General features: G+C 59.2%; 1 protein-coding gene across 24 annotated transcripts in view; it reads right to left on the bottom strand.

Annotated features, from left to right (window-relative positions):
- Nucleotides 1-4,793: 4,793 nt before the first annotated feature.
- The window catches only part of BIN1 (bridging integrator 1), a 59,165-nt gene continuing 39,550 nt past the window's right edge, over nt 4,794-24,408 (bottom strand). For 3 of the 24 annotated variants that reach the window (XM_033231833.1, XM_033231831.1, XM_033231834.1), the window contains 12 exons: nt 20,677-20,762; nt 20,439-20,514; nt 18,982-19,064; nt 15,835-15,979; nt 14,301-14,429; nt 10,729-10,836; nt 10,261-10,284; nt 9,091-9,198; nt 7,949-8,038; nt 7,597-7,707; nt 7,216-7,317; nt 4,794-5,401 (listed from right to left, as the gene is read on the bottom strand). In XM_033231833.1, coding sequence (XP_033087724.1) covers nt 5,294-5,401; nt 7,216-7,317; nt 7,597-7,707; nt 7,949-8,038; nt 9,091-9,198; nt 10,261-10,284; nt 10,729-10,836; nt 14,301-14,429; nt 15,835-15,979; nt 18,982-19,064; nt 20,439-20,514; nt 20,677-20,762 — 1,170 coding nt within the window. In that variant the 3' untranslated portion in view covers nt 4,794-5,293. Of the gene's footprint in view, nt 5,402-7,215; nt 7,318-7,596; nt 7,708-7,948; nt 8,039-9,090; nt 9,199-10,260; nt 10,285-10,728; nt 10,837-14,300; nt 14,430-15,834; nt 15,980-17,488; nt 17,534-18,981; nt 19,065-20,438; nt 20,515-20,676; nt 20,763-24,408 lie in introns of all 24 variants that reach the window. The other 21 variants (XM_033231853.1, XM_033231848.1, XM_033231854.1 and 18 more) reach the window with 15 other exon arrangements.

Raw genomic sequence — 24,408 nt, forward strand, 5'->3', positions numbered from 1 at the left:
CTCACACATTCACACACATTCACACTCACCCACACCTTCACACTCAGACATTCACACACATTCACACTCATATTCCTCTGACCCATTCACACGTTCACCTCCACACCTTCACACTCATACATTCACACACATTCACACACCCACGCCTTCACACATTCACACACATTCACACTCATTTACACACATTCACTCACACCCACACCTTCACACACATTCACACACATTCACACTCACACCCACATCTTCACACTCACACATTCACACACATTCACAAACATCCACATTCACAAGCACATTCACACCTACTCTCATGAACACACACTAGCACATTCACACCATTCACATGCACATTCACACATTCTCTGACCCATTCACACATTCATACCCAGACCTTCACACTCACACTTTCACACACATTCACACACACCCACACCTTCACACTCACACATTTACACACATTCACACTCATTCACACACATTCACACTCACACCCACACCTTCACACTCACACATTTACACACATTCACACTCACACACATTCACACTCACACCACACCTTCACACTCAGACATTCACACACATTCACACTCATATTCCTCTGACCCATTCACACATTCACATCCACACCTTCACACCCATACATTCACACACATTCACAACCCACGCCTTCACACATTCACACACATTCACACTCATTTACACATTCACTCACACCCACACCTTCACACACATTCACACACATTCACACTCACACCCACACCATCACACTCACACATTCACACACACATTCACACCTGTTCTCATGCACACACACGCACACATTCACACCATTCACATGCACATTCACACATTCTCTGAACCATTCACACATTCACACCCAGACCTTCACACTCACACATTCACACACATTCACACTCACACCCACACCTTCACACACATTCACTCACACCCACACTTTCACACTCACATCGACACACTTTCACACTCACATCCACACACTTTCACACATCCACACACACACTCACATCCACACTCACACATTCACACTCACATTCACACACATTCACACTCACACCCACACCTTCACTCACATGCACACAGTCACACACCCACACCTTCACACTCACATTTGCACACATTCACTCACACATTCACACACATTCACACTCACACCCATACCTTCACACACATTCACACATGTTCACATGCACATTCACACCTATTCTCAAGCACACACACACATTCACACTCACCATTCACGCACATTCACTCTCACATTATCTAACCCATTCACACACCTTCACACTCACACATTCACACATTTACTCACATACACACATTCACACACACACACATTTGCCCATTCACACACACTCCCACATTTACACACATATATTCACACATTTATACTCATATACACTCACATGTTCACATTCATCTATTCACTCACACATTTACACTAACACATTCACACATTCACACTCATTCAGTTACACAATTACATTTATAGTCACGAACACATTCACACATTCACACTCATCCACACACATTTACATTCACATTCACACACACACACACACACACGTTCACACATCTCCTCGCAGTTCCCATACAGGAAAGTTCCCTAGCCTCAGGGCCCTTTCTGGAAGCCACCATGGAGTGCACATTCCCAGATCTGAGCTCCTAGAATCTGTCTGTCTCCCCTTCTCCTCAGAAGCCTCACCCCAATTTTCATTCAGGTGTTCACCCCTCCCTCACCCAGTTCAGCCCAACTCCAGCTCCAGACCCTGTTTGTCTTGAGCCAATCTACAAGTGCCACCCCAGGCCACAGCAACTGGCTCAGGGTTCAATGATGCAAAAAAATAATAATTTCCAGGGTGCTTCTCAGAAGGAAGTGTGCAGGTATCAAACTTGGAACTACTCAGCCCCAAGATGAAGCTGCTGCCCAGAGGCCAAGGGGGCCCAGAGCATCTCGGAGGGCCTGAGCCACAGCCACCCAACACCCAGCGCACCAGCCATGGCAGCTGAGCAGAGGGACCCAGTGTTTGGCCACCCTCATGACATCCCTGTATGCCACCTGGTGTTGGGGTGACTGAGGCCAGGGGTATGGGCACTTAAATTCCCAGAGGCAGGGCCAAGGATCTTCAGGCCAGCAAAACTGAGAGAAGCAACACCAACACGATGACCATATCCAATCAAGGACAAGGGCCGAGAGGCCGGGCCAGCAGCAAGGCCAGTGTTCAGGCCGCGGTGGAAGCCGGGGAACTGGCAGGAGGGTGGGGAGCAGGGTCACTGCCTACACTGGTCCGGACGCTTCTGAGAGACTCTGACATTGGAGCTGGTACGGGGCCTGAGGCCTCCAGGCCAGTTGCACTGATAAGGTGTGTGTGTGATCATTTTAGCTTCCAAGTTCCATAACTCAAAATCCTGCTCCTGCCAGCAAACGAGTTTGTAATATAGAGTAATAAATAAGTAAATTGATTTTCTAAAGATTTCCATGGGGTTTCAAAAGTGGCCCACACCTTCCAGGAAGCCATGAGAATGCCTCCATGCAGGGCCCTCCCTCAGGCACCTGGGGTGCTGCAGCCCACCCCACGCCCCCACACAAGGGGTGGCCTTCCTAGACCTCACTCTCCAGTCCTGGCTCCAAACCCCCACTGTCGCACCCACCAGGCGCTGGCTCCAGGAGGCTGGTGGGGAGCCACACAGAGGGCTGCCCGCGGTGGAACTCTTCCCAAACTCATGCTCGGGCCTCCCAGGGTGTGGGGTCTGCAAGGCCTCAGATGAGTCCCGGAAGCCACAGCCCTGGCCTGCCTGCTCTGAGAGTCAGGAGCCCTGCCCAGGGTCTGGGCCTCCATGGCCACATGTCAGCCCAAATCAAGCCAGACTGCCAAGCCCTCCGGGACATTACATGTCCAGCTGCCAGGCACGGAGAGCAGCCCGCACCTCTCCCGGCCTCCACCGTGGCTCACCTTCACTCTGCCTGTTGCTATTTCCTCCAACCCATCCTGGCCTGGGCCTTCTGCTCTGCCCAGCGCTTCAGCTCACTGGCCTGTTGTTCATGCTGCCTGGCTCTGAATGCCCCTTGCACTGCCATGAACCTAGTGACACCCTGGCTCCCAGACACACATCTCAGTTCAGACTTTGGGCCGCTGCCCCTCCCCATGGGAACCTCACACCTGGCCTCCCTCCCTCTGGAGCCACAGGCTCCCCATCCCCGATCCTGGCCCTGCTCCCTCTGGCAAGAAGCTCCCTGCAGGCCCTGACCATGTGGTACAGAGCAGGGCTGCTCCTGACCCCAGTGGCGAGGGCTGGGGGTAAAGCTGAAAGCTGCCATGGGACATTTCTTGGAATCTTATATTGTCATAAAACGTAATCTAAATGCTGTCTCCTGGAGAATGTGTTTTAGATGAGGTTTGTTTTTATTTTGTTTTGTTTTTTAATTTTCAGGTTGAAATAAAAGCAACGACTCCCCGTGAGGGCACTGTGGCTACACACCTCACAAAGCCCAGGGCACGTGCACCCAAGCTCGGAAGTGGGCTGGGCTCCAAGCCGGCTCCACCCACAGTGAGCAGTGGACCTTGGGCAGGGAAATGAGGCTGCCAGGGAGGAAGCGACGAAGGAGGCAGTGAAGGCAGGTAGGAAGGGTGGGAGCTCTCCAAGCAGGGGCAACCAGAACGGGACTCTGTCCCAGCTGCTGTGACTTCCACTGCTCCTGGAAGCCATGGATGGCAAAGCCAACACTATCTGCCCCCCACAGGACCAGGCAGGGCCACAGCAATGACAATCCTGCCACCTAAAGCAAAGCCCAGGGGCTTTACCCTGGAATAAAGCTCAGACTGTGACAGTTACCTCACTCACTGGCTGTAACTAGTATTAAAAGGAGCCATGAGCTCCTTCCACCTGGGAGTGCAGGCTGCTCCCTGGGTCCATGGGCACAGCCCCTGCAGCTCCTGGGAAGCTGGTGCTCCACTGCTGTTTGTCTCGGCTGCTCAGACCTGTCAGAGTCTGCCGATGGAACTGAAGTGCCCAGGGCGGGGTCGGCAGGGGTCATGAGATGAGGGACAAGCCAGGCCAGCATGCCTGCCCCCAACCCAGGCCCTTCCAGTCCCACCAGACACAAGCATTGCCCTTGGTCTGGGGTCAAGTGCTCAGACCCACAGCCCAGTGCCACCACTCACCTGCCAGTAACTGGACCTCCGTGGGCCTCAGCTTCCTCATCTGTGAAAGGGAGTCCTGGTATCTGACCCACAGGTTCTCACGCGTTTATTAGAAATAAGGTCACCCGGCATGGTGGCTCACACTTGTAATCCCAGCACTTTGGGAGTCCGAGGCAGGTGGATCACCTGAGATCAGGAGTTCGAGACCAGCCTGGCCAACATGGTGAAACCCCATCTCTACTAAAAATACAAAATTAGCCCAGTGTGGTGGCTCACACCTATAATCCCAGCTACTCAGGAGACTGAGGCAGGAGAATTGCTTGAACCCAGGAGCGAAAGGTTGCAGTGAGCCGAGGTCTCGCCATTGCACTCCAGCCTGGGCGACAAGAGCAAAACTCTGTCCTAAACAAATTAAATTAAATTAAAAAGGTCACTTAGGACAGCATTCAATGGACTTCTCCGGCACAGATGGCTCACCAAATCCCCTCACCCAAGCCCGCAGTCCCTGACCTCCAGCTGACCACTCCTAAAAATCCCAGGGGCCAGGGGCTGAAGCCATCTTGATAAGAAAGCCACAGATAATACGGCTCCATCCGCACTCATGGACAAGAAGAGGGAGAACAAATACACAAGCGTTTTCCGAGTGTTTTTATCATTTTTTTGGTTTCATTTTGTTTTGAACACTAAGATTTATTTTCAAACAGCACACAGACCATCTGCGGGGCAGGGCCAGGCTACGCTGGTGTCTGGGCCCCACCCACAGCAGCTGCCAGGAAAAGAGGACCCTTGCCCGGGTGGCACGGCCGAAGCTTCAGGCAAGCATGGTGGCTCGGCAGCCCCCAGCCCCGCCCTGCGGCCAGGCACACATGCGGGCACGGGCAGGGGCGCCAGGAACTCAACTAGGGGACACAGCAGCTTCAGGAACACTGGTGAGTTCCGCCGGACTTGCCAGGACGCGGCTCTTTGGAAAACGACCTAATCTTTGGGAGAACGCCCCTCTGCCTGGGCGTCTCCTCTTGATTTCCCTTTGCTCTTCAAAAGATTAAAAACAAAAACAAAACAAAAAAAAAGAACCACACATTTTTCGGGAGGAGGTGTTCTTCACAAGCCCAGAGGCTGCCCAGGCCCCGCCGTCACGGGACCCTCTCCGTGAAGTTCTCGGGGAAGACCCCACGGCACTTCTCCAGCTCCTTGTGCTGGTTCCAGTCGCTCTCCTTCACGCCCATGAGCCAGCCTTCATCCTGAGGGGCAGAGCACCGGGTCACACAGGGATGAGCAAGGGGCTCCAACCCACAGGGCACGCATCCCACTCCAACCTACTGGGAAGACGGCCCCTCCTCCTGCTGTTCTTGGCCCCTTAGCCTGCCAAGCCCACCTTGAGAACACCTCCTCCAGGCAGCACTCCCTGATGCTGCTGGCTTAGGCTCCTGCCAACAGGCACCACAGGAGCTGGCCTGTCGTCTGCAGTGGCTGGTTTTGGTGAGTCCCACTGCTCTCTGGTGTGACTGTCTAAACAACTCCTTCAATACTGGTCAAGAGGCTCCCCAGCCCTGGGAGCATGCAGAGCACATCAGCCCTTCCAAGCTTCCAGGCTTTTCAAACCACCCCAGAGTGTTTTGGGAGTGACAAGTTATAAGTTCTAGAGGTACTCAGGGCCATCCCACCAGTCCCTCCAATTTCGACTTGCCCTTTGCTTCAATTCTGACTCCCGCACGGCCTTCTCCAGGAGTGCTAACAGGCCCCGGGCCCCAGGCGGGTGGCAGGCAGCTGCGTGGCCATCCACTCCTGACAGTGGCTGGTCCGAGGCTGCCCCTGCAGCTGGGCTGTGCCTGGGGCCTACCTGGCTCTTTGTTATTTCCCTCTGTCATTGTCAACCTCGTCACAGACCTTATTCGTGCCCTATCTGAGCCCCTTCCAGCACCCCAGGGCAACTCCCACTGTGGGCTCCGGGTAGGAGTCGGCTTGAAATCCTACCCAGCCAGGGCTGGCCCACTGGGAGGTCCGTGAAGATCTGGGGGCGTAGGAGAAACAGCGGAATCAGTGCCAGGCCCAGGAGGTCCTCATCCCTCGGGCCTCCTGCCCCAGACCTCAGTAAGTACCTGGTACCATTGCATCCCAGCCCAGGACTCCCAGTAGGGTCGGCCTCATCCAAGACCCAGCCAGACCCACCTATCACCCTTAGCCGCTCTGACAACCCATTCATACAGATGCGCTGATGGCTAAACGTGTTCTCTGGAAGCAGGAAGAGGCCGGCCAGGCCCTCTGTGCACAGCCCGAGGTGCTCAGGGCTGAGCCATGGAGGGAGCCAGATGCCCACATGCACCACCGACCCCCGCATAAGCAAAGCTGGTTCTACACAGCAGGGAGGCTCCTGCCAAGAGTCCACGGCCCCCTGGGTGGGGAAACTGACCCAGATCCAGGAGGATTCCAGACCCAGAAAGGACACACTGAGCACCTGCCCAGGCTCAGCAGGAGCCCTCACTTCCAGGAGATTAACACGAAGCCACAGCAGGAGGAGAAGGGTCTGGAAGGCATCTTGGGTGATGCCTCAGCTGGGGACACAGCTGGGAGACCCATGGCCCTGCGTGGACAGGGCAGGGCCCACCTCGAGGGACGGCATACGGGGCTTCATGAGCCCAACCAGTGCTCCAGCCACCGCGGGGTGGGCACCTTGTGGGCGGGGCAGGAGGAGTCAAGCATCGTGCCTCGGGAGGAAGGCAGGCCTCAGGCACGACCACCAGGAGAGAAGGGGAGAGACAGAGGCAGAGCTGAGAGCGCCTGAGCAAAGCGGGACGTGGGGAGAAGAAAGCAGAGCCTACAGGAAGAAGGCGGTATGGTGACAGGGACAGAGAGGCCTAACAGGAGAGGGGCGGAGGAAAGGGAGAGGAGAGGAAAAGGCCAGACATGGAGGGCTGGGAGGAGCAGTCGGCGTGGGAGGCCTGGTGCTCGCGAGCCTCTGCTGCCCCCTGCTGGCCTGTCCCCGCCACGGCGGTGCCAGCTGAAGCCAGGTTGCCTGCGGTGCCCTTGAGCTCTGGTGGCCCCGCCCAGCCCTCACCTGCTCTTCAGGGTTCTGGAAGGGGATCACCAGCACCACGTCGCCAGCCTTGAGCTGCAGCTCGTCTGTGTCGGTGGCCGTGTAGTCGTGCTGGGCCTGTACCTGCGGAGGATGCGGACGTCGAGTCAGACCTTCCATCCCACCTCCAGCCCTGCACAGAGCAAGGGCCTCACGAATGGGAGGTGCAGGTGGCGATATGGAGACCCGGAGTGCTCAAAAGCAGCAGGACGGGATGGGGCTCAGATGCCACCTCGCCAGCTGGGAGTGACCTAGTAGCGCCCGCACGACTTTGGGCAAACCACAGAGCCTCCTGAGGCTCAGGGTCTTCACCTGCCCACCAGAGCACTGAGAGACTGCAGTAGTCAGAGGCTCTGGGCTCACCTTGAACATGAAACCTGGGGGCAGGTCCAGGCGCCCGGCCCCACTGCCGCCCTCCACGGTGCCATTCACAGTTGCTGGGAAGGTCTCCACCACGACAGCAGGAAGAGAGCTCTGGTGGCAGAGGTACGAGTCAGGTGGGCAGGGAGGTGGTCCAGGGACAGCCAGGGCCACCGAGAAGAGGGGCGGGGAGGGGAGAAAGGTGTCTGTGCCTGGTGCCAGACCAGCCCGCCTCCAGCTTCCTCAACGGGAGCCAGGCCTGGACCAGCAGCAGCAGCAGGGGCCACAGGGGAGCCCTGGGCAGGCAGGCGGGCGGCAGGGAGGAAAAGGCAGGGACTTGTCCCTGCTGTCTTACGGAGGTTGCTTCACTTGCCGCCGTCTCCCCTGGCTCCTGGGCTCCAGCCGCAGGTTGGGTCCCACCCGCCACCTCCGAGGCCTCTGCTGGCTGCAACATAAATGCCGGCTCGGGGTCAGACACACGATAAGACACAATCAGGAACACAGGAAACAGGCCACAGGAGGGCAGCACCCAAGTGAGAGGGCTGGCGGCATCGCCTGGCTGGCAGCAGGGTCTAGAGCCGCCCAGTGCCTCGAAGAATCCAGGGAGCCCCTGCTGGACAGGTCAGGCCTGGGCCCGGGAAGCAGCTGAAGAGTAGGCGCTGGCACACCCAGGGATGTGAGTGGCATGCTGTGAAGACGCCCAGTGCAAGCCCCGGAGTGCCACCCCCAACCCCGCCTCACAGGCCCTGCCCTCTCGGCACCAAGACCTCACCCAACCACAGCCACCACCCGCCCACCCTGCTTGGCCTGGCAGGTGGCAGGAGCTTTCTGAACCTATAGACGGTCCATGGCAGGGGACAGCAGCACACATCTGTCCCAGCCTGAGCACAACCAAGCACAGGCAGTGCGGTGCAGCCTGTGTGCAGCCCAAACCCAAGAAGGGTGTGGCACAGCACGGGCACCACGGCAGGCCCCGCAGGGGCCCCAGAGCTGGGCTGACCTGGGCCAACACTCAGACTTGGCCACTTCTGAGTGCTGGAACCAAGTGACTCAACCCTTCTAGTCCCCCATCTCCTCATCTGTCAAAGGAGGAGGTGTCTGGTTGGCAAGGTGATGATGAGGATTAAATGAGAAGATTCTGGAAAGTGCCTGGCATAAACCAGTAGGTGCTCTAAACGCTCCTCCTCCTACTCTGGGAGGCCTGAGCTGGGAGGCTGCGCTGGGAGGCTGGTCTGGGAGGCTGCGCTGGGAGGCTGGTCTGGGAGGCTGGGCTGGGGTGGGTGAGCAGGAGGGGCTGATGTGCCCAGCTGTGCTCACTCACCCCTGGCAGCCTTGGTGACAAGCCCATGCTGGGGCAGCCTAGCTCAGGACACTGTCCTCACCCTCACATCCATGGTGGCCTGGTCCCTCCTGCAACCCCTCCTCGGGGCTCTCCTTCCATGCTGCACCCCCAGAGACTGGGGACAAGCCAGACAGGGGCTGGAGGTGGGCACTTACTTGGGCAGGCCCCGGCTCGGCCGTCTGGCTGGGCCAGGACACAGCAAAGGTGCCCTCGGCAGCGCTGGGCTCCCCGGAAGGCAGGCTGCCGGCTGGACTCTCTGTGGGCTGGTAACAGGCCACGAGGAGAGAACAGGGAGGGGGAGGGGAGGCCGGGGTGGAAGGACAATGGGCAGGATCACAAGACGAGAGAAGATGTCACCAGTGGCTGGGGTTGGTGGGGCAGGGTAGGTACCAGCAGAGCCCGGCCGGCCACCCACCTCCCACATCCTCTCTCTTATCACTGCCAAAGGGACAGGCAGGGTATCTGCTGCCCAAGCGTGGCACCTACCAAAACCCACTTGTCAAAATGGCCCTGCAGCCCACACCAGGCTGGCTTTTTCTAGCCTCCTCCACAGGGAGATCCTGCCATGGAGCCTCCAAGCTCCCAGGAGCCGGGGCTGCCAGCGGGTGCCCCAAGGGCACCTGCACACCCGCCTGCCCCTCCCAATGTCTCTGCCTTTATCAGGGGGTCTCAGGGACAGAGCCCAGGAAACCCTGTTGGAATTCTGGCTCTACCACGACCAGTTCTTGGGCAAGTACCAAGCCCTCCCTGAGCCTCTGTGTCCTGAGCTATCAGGTGACAGTGACACGGGTCCTGTGTGAGCTGGCCTTGCACCTGCCTACAGGCCTTGCTCTCAGAAGGCCCCCAGCCACACCCTGTCTTCCCTCACTCTCTCAAACCATCCATTCCTCCCCTCTCCCCTCCTCCCAAATAGCTCCCCACTGCCTGAAAGCTCAGAGAGGGCAAGAACCTTCCACCCGAGGCCCTCCTGCCCCACACCCTGAGGACACTCGTCCGTCCTGGGTCCCCGGCCCGCTTCTGTCCGGAGGCAAACACTCACAGGCTATGAAAACAAGACCAGGTTTCAGGAGACCCCTGTCTCAAGCTAAACTGAGGATCCCCTTTCCCAAGGGCCTGCCAGAGGGAGCAGCAGCAGAATGGCTGGAGATGGACGGCCTCACCAGCTCCCTGTGCTTGAGCACATGCCTGTGTGTGCTGCGTGTGGGGTGTGTGTGGGGTGCGTGCACCTGTGAACAGGCTAGGAGGAGGCCAAGGCACGTGGGCCCGGACACATATGGAAGAGTGGCTCCCACAGGGGCTGGACACAGAGCAGATGCACAGCTTACCTCCCAGAGATCCCATGGAATTGACTGAGCGCAGCAGTGAGGGCGAGAAGGACAGTTAGCACAGAGGTTAGAGACAGGGTGGCAAGCAGTCCCCAGGGACACTACCCCCGCTCGCCCCAGGCCCTCCAGCCCAGCAGGTGCAGGAGTGGCTCAGAGCCAGCTAGACTCCAAGGTTTGCAGGTGACTGAGCTCCTGACACCTCTCAGGGAACTTCAAGACCCCAGGCCAGGGTGCAAGATGAGCACAGAGTTGCTGGGTAGTGTTCAGTGACCTCCTACTGAGTTCTCCCAGCTGATAAGGGGCTGTTCCCTGCCCTACAACCAGGAGGTGATGAGGGCCGAAGGCTGGGGTGCCAGGGGAAGGGCAGTGACCCAGGCCTAGATGGGGTCACATGACAATGGGCAACATGAGCCCAGGGTTGGGCACCTGGAGGCTGGTGGGCCCATGGCAATGGTGGGCACAACCAACCTGACCAGAGGGCGTGGGTGCCTTCACGGGGCTCGTCACGGGCGGGAGGGGGTCAAAGTCCAGGTCCAGCAGACTGGCCTGCTCCGAGAAAGGCCCTGGGGCCTCAAACTTGGCAGCAGCAGCAGAGGAGGAAGCAGTTAGTGTTAAGCTGGGAGGCCTCACCCCAGGCAGACACTGCAGGTGCAGGCACACGCATGGACACACACACACACACACACATGCGACACACATGCGACACACATGCACAGAGCAAGCGCACATACATGCACACACGCTGGCACACAGCCCAGGCACCAGCCCATCCACCTCACACCCAGGAACATTGCCCAAAGCCACACGCCCCCGCACAGGCTCCCGCCCACACCAGGAGGACGACCCCAGTGCCTGCCTCAAACTCCCAGTCATAGGCCTACCCGTGGCCACCACCCCGCAGGGCCAGCGCCAGGTCCCAGGTCTCTCCCACCTCCATCCACAGGCTGGCACCCCCGACCCCCCGCCCGCCCCATGCCTGCACCTCCTCTCCGCTCCCTGCCCAAGAGTAGCTCATGCGGCTACTCCCCAGTGGCAAGAGTGGCACCAGGCCACAGCCACCGTCAGTGCTCCCGACTGGGAAAGCTCCAAAGGCAGAGACTTTCCACTGGCTTTTCTTCAACCCCAGACAGGCAGGTCACTCTGTGGCAACACCGCCACCAGCCAGCTCCAGGGACGGAGGAAAGGGTGGAGCCAGCCCACAAAGCCCAAGAGGCCAAGCTTCCAAGTGGGGGTCTTCAACATTCAGGGGCTTCAGAACCACCTGGGGCACCTGGGTTAAAACTGGAGGCCCTTGACCCCTCCCCAGCAGCCACCCCCCAAGATCCCCTTCCAGTGAGCCCAGGAATAGGCATGTGACAGGCATGGCCCCAGGGATGGGACACAGTGGCTCTGGCCACACTGTGACGAGCCTCCTCATAAGCTGGGCCAGACTAGCATGGGAGGAAGGGGCTTCCTTAGAGCCCCTGGCACGGGCAGGAACAATGACTCCAGTGAGCCCTGGACAGCGCCCATGCCCACAGCCACGCCCATGCCCATGCCCAGGGCACAAGCTGCCTTCTGAGGAGCGGGGAGTGGCTCGGCTCCAGTCTCCATCTTGTACCTGGGGCTTCCCTTTGGGGGCCAGAGAGAACTTTGCTCAGGTTTAAAAGGAGAGGGATGTGGCCAGGGTGCTCCCCTCCGGGGCCCTCAGGCAGTGCTGGAAAAGCCCCAGCCCCACAGTCCAGGCCAGCAGCTTCCTGGCTCCACACACTCTTACAGGCACTGGGCACGGACAGGGGTGCCCTTCCACGCAGCCTCCACCATGAAGGACGTGAGACCTGGGGCTGTGGGCCGGGCTCCCCAGAGGCACTTCCACAGCTGAGCTGAGGGCCCGTTGGGAGAGGCCCAAGGCCCTCAGTCCTAAGAACACCCAGCTGTCCCGCAGCTCAGGGGACAAGGCGTGGAGCAGTCCACATGGCCACGCCGAGGTGTCAGAGAGCCCAGGCCAAATAGACTCACTTCTTGGAACCAGGGGCCCCAGGCCCCAGGCCCCAAGCCCTGCCCTGGGCCCATCCCATCAGCTGACCTTCCTTTAGGTCCAGCCCTGTCTGGGGAAGCCAGGGTGGGAAGGCCATTGCTCTGTCCCATAACCGGCCGTCTCTGAAGAAAGAGCCATGTGGACGCCTGTGCACAGCTCCTAGGTGCCTCCAACCAGTAGGCGGCCAGCATCTCTCCCCAGTGGCCCCCACCCTGCCCCAGCAACACCCCTCCCTCCTGTCTCAGAGAAGTCAGCCAACCCAGGCAGCAATACCCATCGTGTGCCGAGGGGAGGGTCACCCGCCAGAGAGCTGACCATCCCTTCGCTGTCCTGCCCTGGCAGGTGGCACCTCCCCATGCGGGCCCGGGACTGTCCCTCCATGCAGGGACACAGGCTATTCACCACTCCACAGTTGGGAAGCCCGTGGGCACCAGCGTCATGGACAAGGGCAAGCCCACTCCTGCCCCATGCCCCACCCAAAGGTCATGGCTCCCCCACCCCAGACCAGGAAGACCAGTTGCCTGGAGATGGCACACGCAGTGGCCAGGGAGGCAGGTATGGCATAGAGGGACAGGCCTGCTCAGAACCTGGGTGCGGGTGGTCTCTGGGCCACCTCCTGGCCTGGCACACCTTGTTCTGGCGTGGGCCTGCGGCACATGCCCTAGGTTCCTTTCCTCACCTGTTAAATGGGGGCATGATGCAGAATGGGGGCCTAATGGGATATAGGCCTAATGGGAGTGGCTGGCACCACTCCCCGCTCAGTATTTGCCAGTGTCCATGCCATCCCATCTCCCTCACCTGCACACACACTGGGCATCCCCAGGGTGGAGGCCAGCAGCAAGCAGCCCTGGAGGTCCTCAGCCCTGACCCCACACTGCTCTTCCTACATCGCCCTCTGCCACCATCCCACAGAGAGGGGCTCCCAAGCCTGCCAGGTCCCTGACCCCTGCGTCACTCACCCAGACACCTGCAGCCTTGGATCTAAAGCTCCTTAGTTCTAGCCCTAGTCTTTGCACAGAGGCTTGAGGCCCGCCATTCCCAGCCCTTCCAAGCAGCAACCACTGTTCGCAGTTCCCAGCAGCCACTCCCCACACTCACACCCTCCAACCTATCCCCACTAGGCATCTGAGCTGTGTGAAGGGGTTTGCTAGAGGCCCCACAGCCTGGACTGGACAGCCTCCCCTACAGGTGAGGCTCCCCATGTGGGAAGGGCCCTGGCTCACCCACAGGAGGGAGGCCGAAGAGGAGGCTCACCCACAGGAGGGAGGCCAAGGCCTGGACGGCTGGCCTTGAGGAGGCAGTCAGCTCTGGGGGAGTGCAGGGAAGGCTGGCCACCCCTGGGCAAATCTGACAACTCATCAGCCCACTCCAGCACTGGCGAGTGGTGCTTCCAGCAAGACACTCCCGCCCGGCCCCCACCAGGAAGGACGTGAGACCTGGGGCAGTGGGCCCGGCTCCCCAGAGGCACCTCCACAGCTGAGCCAAGGGTCCATTGGGAGAGACCCAAGCCACCCTGGGTGGCTCCCTGCTGCATCTGGGCATTGCACACCTCTCAGGGAGTGTGCACACAGCAGCTGTGCTCTGAAGCCTGGCCGCTGCCCCCGCACTCAAGTGACTGACAGCAGCTGTGGAAGCTGAAGTCCAGGTGCTTCAGCCACTCCAGAGCCTCCCAACTCTCCCTGCACCTGGAAGCCTTCCCTGACGCCACAGGTCCTCCACACTCCCCAGTCCCCTCTGCCATAGCACCCACTGCACCGCAAGGGTACTGCTGACGTGACTGCTGTGCCGGGAGGGGTGGGCACCTTTCCCCTCTGTGGCCCTGCATCCAGCCTTGGTACATGCTCAGAGATGGGTGATGATGATGGAGGATGATGGACGGAGGGAAGGAAGGGTGAGGAGGGAAACTGATAGTCTCTCTGGCCAGATTCTTGGCTCTTGAGACAGAAGCATAGAGGATGAAGGCCATGCACGCCCTGAGAGGGCAGGAAGAGAGGAGAGCTGGGCCGCGGCGGCCGCGGCTGACCTGGGAGGGGGTGGTCACGCTGATCTCAGGGACAAACGTGTCCTCAAACAGGCTGAGGATCTGCTCCTGCTTGACTTCCTTGGACGGGGTGTGTTTGGGAGGCGGAGGGACTGGTGGGCCTTTCCGGAGCTGTGGGTCGGCGGCGGGTGGGGAGCCGCGTGGGAAGGCACAGCAGAGCACGGGGTTTGGGGGAGACAGACAGAGACAAAGACACGGTTAGTCACACCCCAGGCCACAGCCCCACCCAGGCCACTGAGCAGGGCGCAGCAAATGAAGAGTCACTGCCCTCCCAGCCCCCCGACATAGACACCAAGACCGCAGGCCACCCCCGAGAGGGACACTGAGGCAGGAGGTCCAGAAACGCTGTGTGGAGAGATAAGAGAGAGGTGAGGGGAGAGGAGACAGGGAGAGCGAAGAAGAGGGAGAGAGGCCCCGGGCTGCTGCTGGCCAACTGTGGGCGGGTCTGGCTTCCACCCGCCTGGCGAGAAGACCGGGGAAGGAAACAATGGCTGAGAGACAGCCGGGCTCCAGCCTCGCTCTGCTCACCTTGCCCTTCCTGCAGGCACCTCTCTCCACCTCCCAGGGCATAGGGCTGCCCACAGGGAGCCCAGCTCAGACTAGTGTGTCCCAGAGGAAGCCAGCGTGGCACCAGGATGGGGCAGAGGCCACACCCCTGCCCACCAGGTGGGGGACCTCAGGCAGGTCACGCACCCATGAGGCTGGGTTCCTCATGGGTCGGGTGATGACAGTGTCTGCTTCACAGGGGGTTTGTAGGGACTCAGTGAATGAAAACCCAGAAGGCACTGGCACCATGTCCAGGTCAGGGGAAGTGCTGTTCGGTGCAGGCTCCCACCATGTCCTTAGCCCTGCTATCGTAGTCAGCAGCAGAGCAGGGTGGCGGCAGAAAACTGGGAGGTGCAGGAGGCCTGGCTATGAGAACACCCCCACCTGGTCGGCCAGCGCCTAGGGCCCTGCAGATACCTGGAGGGCCCTCTGGGGGCAGATGGGGTGGAGACAGGGACAGTCCAGAAGCCCAGGACCTGCCCCCTTAGCCACCCCACACTCTCCACTGAGCCCTTCCTCTCTCTGTCCCTTTAAAGGCCCTGCATGGCCACCTGGCTGGGCTCCTCCCTCCGGCCCCTTTAAGACAGAGAGGCCAGGAAGAGGGGCAGGCAGCCCGCTCCGGAGATCTGGATGCACTGTGGGCTGAGCGCCCAGAGCCTCTGCTAGGGAGGAAAAGAAGATGGAGAAAGAGTCAAGCAGCCAAAAGACCAGGGAGAGGGAAGGGGAGGGCACTGCAGTAGGGGTGGGCCCTGGGGAGGGGCGAGCAGTCACGGATGCCTCCCGGAAGCACGCCAGGCTGGATGAGGGGAAGGAGACCCAGGTCCAGACCCAACCCCCACTGGGCAAAGCATCGGGTCCATAGCTGCCCAGGCCAGAAAGGGGACAGAGGAGTGGGAGGATGGGGGACAACAGCAAAGCCAGAGGAGAAGGAGGGAGGGCAGCGGACCTGCCACCAACACATCACTCCTACCTGAGATGGGGACTTGGGGAGGGTGGCTCCGGGCGTGGCCCCGCCGGCTGGCTCTGGCTCGTGGTTGACTCTGATCTCAGGGGTGGCGGCAGGGGAGCCATCTGGAGGTGAAGGGCTCTTGTTCCCTTTTGCAGGCGCGTTGTCACTGTGGGGGCAGGACAAGAAAGGGAGCCCAGTGTTGGGGGGCTGAGGCACAGGAGACAGAGGGGCAAATGTATTGACATCTGTGTGAAGAGGTGTGTGCATATGGAGGTGTGAAGCCGTGTGTGTGTGTGTGTGTGTGTGTGTGTGTGTGTGAGAGAGAGAGAGAGAGAGAGAGCGGGAGGGTTGGGGGGAGCCAAGGGACCTGGGCTTGGGGGGCTGGAAGTGGGGAGCCTGCCTCAGAGACAGGAACAGCCCAAGGCGGGACTCCAGGCTGGAGGTCTATGGTCCCCAGGAGTGCAGGCAGGCACCTTGGAACCATCTGTCGCAGAGGCCAGACCAACACCACCACAGGCTCCATGGGGTCCACCAGGGCCCATGCTGACAGCCCAAGATCCACAGCAGGAGGAAGCCAGACATCCTAGAGGCACAGTGAGTCTCCCACACCACAGGCAGCAGCCCCTCTGTTCTGGGGGCTGCTCCCCAGCCTGCTGCCCCCAGGCCACCTGGCTGCCCTCCCTGCCTGTCCATCACAGAACCCTGGTACATATCTCCAGACCTTGGCTCTCCTGTCCTCTAGACCATTGGAGGCCAAAAGCAGGGCCTGGACAAACTAAGAGAGGCGTCCTCATCACAGAGGAGTGGGCAGCTGGCGATGGAGGGGACAGGTCCTGAGCCATGGCATTGAGTGCCAGAACCCGAGGGGGAGGTGGTGTGATGCTGTGCACCCCGCACAGGGACGAGGGTGCAGGGAGAAAATTCTCTACCAGAACCTGCACAGAGAGGCCTAGAAAGGTGCTGCCCAATACGGTTGCCACTAGCCACAGGTGGCAATGCAAACTCAAATCAATGAAATTTATGTGTAATTTAAATGAAAAGTTCCACTGTCCAGTCACACTGGCCAGTTTCAAGTGCTTGATAGCCCCATGGGGTAACTGGCTTCTGTGCTGGACAGTGCAGATCTAGAAGCATCCAGCAGGAACCAGTGACCGAGTCACCTGAGGGCAAACCGTGGAACAGCCTAAGAGATGTCGCTGATACCATCTTTCCTTTTGGAATCTGTGTTTTATGGGCATGTATTATCCTTAAAGCATATATGTAAGTATATAGCATACACATAGAATTTTTTAAGAAACAAAAAACCCCACCGTGCCGCAGTGTCACCTCCCTGGCCCTCCCCAGGTCTCCTTCCCAGCCGCGTCTGCCATTGGTAAGTGCGCTGGTGGCCCGGGCACCACCCAGAGCTAGACAAGTGAGGGGCGCCCAGAGGAACGTGCTAAATCCAGCCAGCTGCGCCTCGCCCCGCACCACCTCCGCCTTCCCACCCAACACACACATACACACACACACACACACACACACACACACACACACACGACAGCCCTGCCCGGCAGCACTGCACACAGAGCCAGGTTACGGGTTAGTGGCGTCTGGGAGCAGGGCGCAAGGCGCATGCACAGGGCCGGCCAGGGCGCGGACCTCTGCGCCCCTCCGCAGCACTCACTGCTGGTACCTGTTCTTCTTTCTGCGCAGCCGCGAAAACAGTTTACTTTTCTTTCTGTGGGGACGGATGGGAGGTGGAGGCCTTCATTCTGGAGAAAGGCCAGGGGCAGAACTGGCCCATCCCCTTCCCTCTTGGCCAACCCCTCTGCTCAGAGGACAAAGGGGCAAAAGCCTCTCCTAAGTGCCAGAGGCCTTGCAGAGGGCCTGGGCCTGCTATCCCAGGGTGCCCTGGCAGCCCCCTGCTGTGGCCAGGTGCCCCGGGTGACGCTAACAGGGCCTGGTGAGGGGCAGGAAGCTCGGGGCAGGGGAGAGTCACCCTGCCTGTGGTCCCAGTCCCCAGGAGCTCCAGGTGTGCCCAGAGTGCCAGAAAAGGCCAACAGACCAGCACAGAATGCACAAGAGGCCACTCTGCTGGAAGGGAGACTCCTGGGCCTCCACTGCCCCTCTCTCTTCCCTCCACCTCCTTCCTGAGGGGAGCCATGGTTCTGGCCAGGACGGCCACGCTTACCCCCTGCTGACCCATCCCAGTGTTCCCACCTGTGCCTACAGGCCAGGCAGCTGCCCCTCCCTGCCCGACCTTGGATTCACATTTTGGCCTTTATTCCACAACCGCCCCACACCCCCCCCAACCACCACAACGCCTCCCGCCTAACCTCCCCACTCCCAGCCTCAGGTCACCACGGCCTCTCTCTCAGCCACAACTATTTTATGTTCAGGGAAGGAGGGGGCAACCACCACCACCCAATACCCTCATCATCCCAGGCAATACCCCAGGAAGCAGACAGTCACCCTGTTTTACAGAGTTCATCGGTGCTCTCTGCGCTCTGCTGTGATGTGCGTATGTGTATGCACACACTCACACCTGTCGCACACAGTCCCCCTCACACACACACACAGACGTGGCCAGAAGGGAGGGGAAGTCCCAGGCTCGCTGTTTCCTCTGATCCACAGCCAGGAGAGCAAGGCGTTTCCCTCCTCCCCCATGGTTCCCCCTCAGGAAACAGAGATCTCCTTGCAGCTGGGCTTCCCAGGCTGAGGACAGGAAGAGGACGCCCGTGCGGGTGAGCAGAATGCTGCCATCCAGGGACGTGAGCTTTTCCAGGAGCAGGAGAGGGAAGGGCAGTGCTACCTCCCTGCTCTGAGAGGACTGCACGCCCGAGTCATGGGGCTGCTCACACCCCCCAGTCCCCAAAGCTGAGCAGGCTGCCCACCCCAACCCCAGATGCTCCTGCTCCACAACGAGGGGGTCCGCCGGCTCAGGGACCCGTGGACTCCCCAGAGTGCTCCTTCCTCAACGAACACAGCCAGAGGGACAGGGACATTCGAGACAGAGACCTGCCCTCACCGGCTTCCCTGAGCACAGAGAGGCCGCGACAGGAAGGTCCCTAGACCTCCAAGGCCAAACTCACAGGGGGCCAGGGAGGGCCCCAGCAGGGTCACAGGAAGGAGCCCTGCCCCTGCCGTGCACACAGTCAGGGTTGCCAGGGCTTTCCCCGCACGCACCTGGGCTGGGTCTTGATCGTGAAGGTGTTGCTCCCGTGCTGCTTCTCCAGGCTAACCAGCACGTCATTGAGGTTCTGGTTGAGCTGTGGGAGAGACAGTGAGGAGGTGGGGGGCCTCCAGGGCCACCAAACAGCCCCACCTTCCCCAAACACCTCTGCTTCTGACCACCACCCCGGCCCCTGGCCAGGAACAAGCTCCTCTTTCCCCATCTGTGAGAGCAAGGAACCAGCACACCAAACCTAGAAAAACCAAGCGGCAACAAAATGGGGCCAGTGGGCTACATCACTAATGCCTGTTGTCTCTGGAAGCTATCTTTTCCCCTCCTACTTATAGGGATCTCCTAAAATGCCACATACAGCATGAACTATTTTTACATTTTTCTCTTAAAAATTGTTTTGGCGGACTGTTGATCTTAATTGTTAAGGTCATTTTGCCAAGATGCTTTCAGACCACACTACAACTGCTGGATATTTCACTGAAAGCACAGGCACGAGAGAAGGTTTATTCCTCACACATGGTGATTCTCATTACTGAGAATATTCCTCTCTTTGATTTGGCCACTAGGGAGCTCAGAGCCGAATTTTCATCCTATTTATAAACAACTATGCCCTGTGGCATATATTTTTACAGACCAATTTTATATAAACGTTCCTTCTCTAAAACACCTCTCTCTGTTTTTTAAACTTTTCATAAGTTGTCTCAAATTTTCAAAGGGAAAGGGGAAAAGGTAAGAAGGAAAGAGAAAGTCTAAAAGGCAAGAAACCATACTCAGGGGTGTAAGTCAGGAGAGGCCCCAAGCTGCTTCTCCTCCTCCGACCCTGGGCCTGGACTCCACCATCATCACTTCATCCCTCTGGGCCCGAGACACAAAGTCAGACCCACCACTGGGGGCGGGGGTGCCAGCCCTGGGTCTCTCCAACTGCAAAGTTCAACACCTTCGCGTTTTAGTTGCCAGATAGGTTAAAATGAAAATAACACAACAGAGAAAGGTAGGCTCATCAGTCCAGACCCTGTCGCACAGTGGATTCGTGCAGACGAAACAGGCCTATTTAAATGTCTCAAAAACATGGGAATAAAATTAAAATTGAGAAAATGCTGGTAATTTTTTTCCTACAAATGGAGAAACTGCCACCATTGTCTAACACTGCACTCCCTGGGCCAAGGTTGCTAGAGAACACATTCACAGTTTGAGAGGGCCTGGTCTACATTCTCAGGTGGTCTGCCCAGGCCGGGACCCAGAAAACGCTCACAGCCTCCCCGGCATGCCCTGCTGCACTCCCTGGGCCCAGGCACTCCTGAAAGGGGCTGTTCCACAGGGCATGGAGGGCGCGCTGTGGTCACTAGTGTGTGCTGAACCTGCCAGGGAAGGAGGAGCTCAGGCCGCCCCTCCCACAACTCTGACTCTGACCCTTGGCCAGGGTGGAGCATGGCCCCTCAGAGGAGTCCCCAGGGCCTACCTTGCTCATCTCCTTGTGGAAGTTTTCCTCTAGGCCCGCGATGCTCTGGAACGTGTTGACATAGAAACCTACGCGGCTACAGACGGGCAGAAGGATGGGGGCCAGGTGAACAGGCAGGTCAAGGCAGCAACTCAGAAACACGCTCACCCACGAACAACCACACATGCGCATCAGAGACACAAACCCGAGAGGGCCCAGGCACCGCAGCACACAGGCTGGGCACCGCGCCGGGCCTCACCTGTTCCACAGGGAGGGCAGCTCCTCCTGCAGATCCACATTCATCTCCTCAAACACCTTCTGGGCTTTGATGAGCTCCTCCTCGGCCTGGAGAGCAGCACGGGTCATTCCTGCTGGGTGTCTGTCCCAGCCAGCCCAGCCCCATGGCCAAGCCACCCACCTCCTGCCCACCCCTCCTGGCCAGTGCACCAGGACCAGGGCTCTGGGCAAGACAGAGGCTGAACTGGATGTGGACACCCACACTGGCGACCTCCCCCTGCAGCCCTCCAGGACCCTGAGGACATCTGCAAAAGGGAGGGCTGAGCAGCCGTTGCCAAAGAGAGGCCCAGGTGGCTGGGAGGGCAGTGAGCGGCGAGTAGGGCACAAGAGGGGCAAGTCCAGGGCTTGGCCAGCTGGACACAGGACATGCACAGAGGCAGACCCCAGACCCAGCCAAGTGGGGACCCCGCCCACTTCCACATGAACCCCCTCAGGCTAGGCGCCAGTCCTGCCGCTGCCTTCTGGCTCTCAAGGCAGCATCTGTCGCTGTCCCCCACCGCCCCTGCCCCTGAGTGCTCCCTCCCCGTTTCTGAGGGCCAGCTCCTGGCAGCCCCAGCCACCATCCTTCACTTCACCTCCCGGGGACAGTCCTTCCCACAAAGCCCTCTCTCTCCTGGGACCTGTCTCCACCAGAGGGAGACCAGAGGCAGCCACTCAGGCACCTCTAGAAATGTCAGGGGGACCCTAGAGGAGGGTGCAGGGCCAGGGAGGAGGCAGCCAGGCGGCTGGGCGGTGCCTGGTCCTACTCCTGGCCCACACCTTCCCCAGGGCAGGCCCTGCACCCTCCAGGCCGCTCACACCCACCAGGCGGTGGCGCTCAGGCCCCATCGCAAGGTCACAGAGTGCTGGGGAAGGGACTGCAGGCGGCAGGTGAGTCACAGACCCCGCTTGGTGCCCAGCCCACCCGCCCGCCTGGGGAAGGGGCTCTGCTGGCTCACTGCAGGAGGACACTGCCGGGGAGAGTGACTCAGAGATTCAGGGTGTGAGTCACAGCCCAGGAACGTGTCAGGCCCCGCCTAGGGAAAACTCCCGCCAGCAGCCTCACGTTCTCAGGCCGGGGCTGGGGCCTGGGCTGGGGCCTGGGCTGGGCTGCCTTCTGGCAAGGCAGCCAGATGGCCGGAAGGCCACTTAACCACAAAGCACACGATTGCCCCAAGCCTAGCCAGCTGTCCCATCCAGTCTCAGGCAGCAGGACTAGCCCAGGTCAGCCCCTAGCCCCAGGGACTTGGGTTGGGACTGGAGGAGGGGCCACCATGGCTTCTGACAAGTGACCTCCAGCTACTCGCTAGAGTGGGTGTGGGCTCCTTGCCTGACTGTTTAGAATCCAATAAAAATTTAAAGGCAGATTTGGGGGATGGGGAGAATGTCTATTCAAACATGCATGCCTCTTAGATCCAGGGACCCTGGGCAACCCACACCAGGGTGGGGTGAGGAATACTGTCCCTCCTCCCTCTCCAGGCTATGGCTGGGCCATCTCTGCCCTACTCCTCTGGGCATCCCAGTACCTGGAAGGGGGGCTGCCAACCACGGTTCTATGGAACTCATAAAATGAGTGACTCCTAGGGGTACTGTTGTGAGCTGAGCACCATCACACATACTCCCCGCCCTCAACTGCCAAGAGTGGGTCTAAAGTCCCACATTCCACATGAACCTGCCTGAACCGCCCGGTTTCTCTACCCACTAGGACCCCCTCTCCATGAGGATGCAGCCACCACCCCCACAACTGCCCAGATGGCAACGATGGGGACAGCAGTGAAGACAGCACTGCAGCTTGTCTGGGGGCACATCTGCCCCCAGCCACGCTCTCACAGCTCAGCAACGCCACGGAAAGCCAGAGCCCGGACAGTTCCGTTTGAGTTCCTGAAGTCAGCACCTGTGTCTTGTATTCCCTTTGGTTGGCATTCCTCATATTCTGGCTCTTTCGGAAGCATGTGGAAGGGGCAGGGAGTAAGGTGAGGGCTGTCTGCCATGTCTGCCATGAGGAGAGAGTGCCCCCACCCCAGGTCCACTGAAGCTAAGAGTCACGTGGGTCCGGGGTCCCGAGGACAGCATTCAGGATGCTAGGGCAGGTGTGGAGAGCAACTCAGAACTGGCCCAGGGTCCTCATGGAGCCGGTCAGCTCCCCTGGTACAGCCTAGAGAGGATGCACTGTCTCCCCAAAGTCAAGTCCCCCCGCAGGGCAGCCCCGGAGTCCCAGCTGTCCCATCTCACAGCCAGCCAGCTGCCCACAGGTCACTCCAAAGGCTGTCCAGCCTCCAGCCAGGTATGAGTGGGGTGGGGACAAGGAGGATGTGCTCAAATAAAGATGGAACCCAATTGAGACAGCCAGTTTGGCCAAACTGTGAAACATTCACAGCCCAGCACCCAAAGATGTGATCGCCTGCCTCACCCTCTCGCTGCCACCCCAGGGTGGGCGTGGGGGCAGGCCCTCCCTCCAGAGTCCCAACCACACCTGTCCCAGGAGCCCAAAAGCACTGGGCAGGCCCCATAGCCTCCTAAGGATTTCTCCCATCCACAAAAAAAAACGTTTCACCTGTTTCAGGGAAAATTATTCAGAAACCCCAGCCCTCAGTCAGTAGTCCCATTTCCCTTCTAGCCCAAGTGCTAAACGGACTGGCAGGGCACACCCACTCCAGCCCCTGGTTCCTCCTCCACCTCCAGAGGCAGATGAAGTCTCAGGCCTACTGAAGGCCCCTAGGCGTCACCCCCAGCCCCTGGCTCTCCATGGGCACCCTGATCTCAGGATGAGGCTGTCAGCACTCAGTGCCTCCAAAGTCAGCGCTGGCCTAAAAGAAATCAGGCAGCAGATCAGGTGAGAAATTGGACAGCCAGGCCAGGAGCAGTGGCTCATGTCTGTAATCCCACCACTTTGGGAGGCCGAGGCAGGTGGATCGCTCAGCCCCGGGAGTTCAAGACCAGCCTGGGCAACATAATGAGGCACAGTCTCTACAAAAAACTTAAAGATTTAGCCAGGCACGGTGATGTGTACCTGTGGTCCCAGCTACTCAGGAGACTAAGGCAGGAGGATTGCTTGAGTTGGGGAAATCAAGGCTGCAGTAAGTCATGATCGCACCACCGCATTCCAGCCAGGGGAACAGAGCGAGACCCGTTCAGAAAAAGAAAAAGAAATTGGACAGCAAGCCATGCCAAGCCCACCCAGAGCGCTCCACGTCGCAGGCACTCCATGAAAATGATGAAATCAACAGGCAGCTCGGAAAAAATGGGGCAGCTGCCCAGAGAGAAACCCCACCTCCTGGACCGGGCCCCTATCGCTGGCCCCTCGGGAATGTGAAGAAGGGTGAGGGCCGCATCCAGGCTGTGACTACACGGACCCGAAATGCGCCTCAGTTTCACAGGAGAGAAAACCCACCTCTCTTAGGGCACTGCATCCAGAGGTCCCTGGCCACACTGTGACCCATTCGGAGGACAGGGGGCTGAGAAGACCATAGCTCTATGGCCAGGATGGTGAGATGGCCCAGGAGTTTTGTAAAAAGAGCCTCCTCCAGGAAGCCCCCCAGGAACACTGCGGTGCTGGTCACTTGCCCTCCATGAATCCCCAAAGGCCGAGGACCCATACTTCCCCTCCAGGTCTCAGCATCCCAGCCAGACTGGAGGGTCCTCCCAGTAACTCCTCAAGAGTCACCACGGGGACCGCAAGTCCCAGGAAAAGGATGCAGGGGTTTCAGTCAGGAGA

Source organism: Trachypithecus francoisi, unplaced genomic scaffold (genome assembly GCF_009764315.1).
Source record: "Trachypithecus francoisi isolate TF-2019V2 unplaced genomic scaffold, Tfra_2.0 Lachesis_group13, whole genome shotgun sequence".
Taxonomy (NCBI): Eukaryota; Metazoa; Chordata; class Mammalia; order Primates; family Cercopithecidae; genus Trachypithecus; species Trachypithecus francoisi.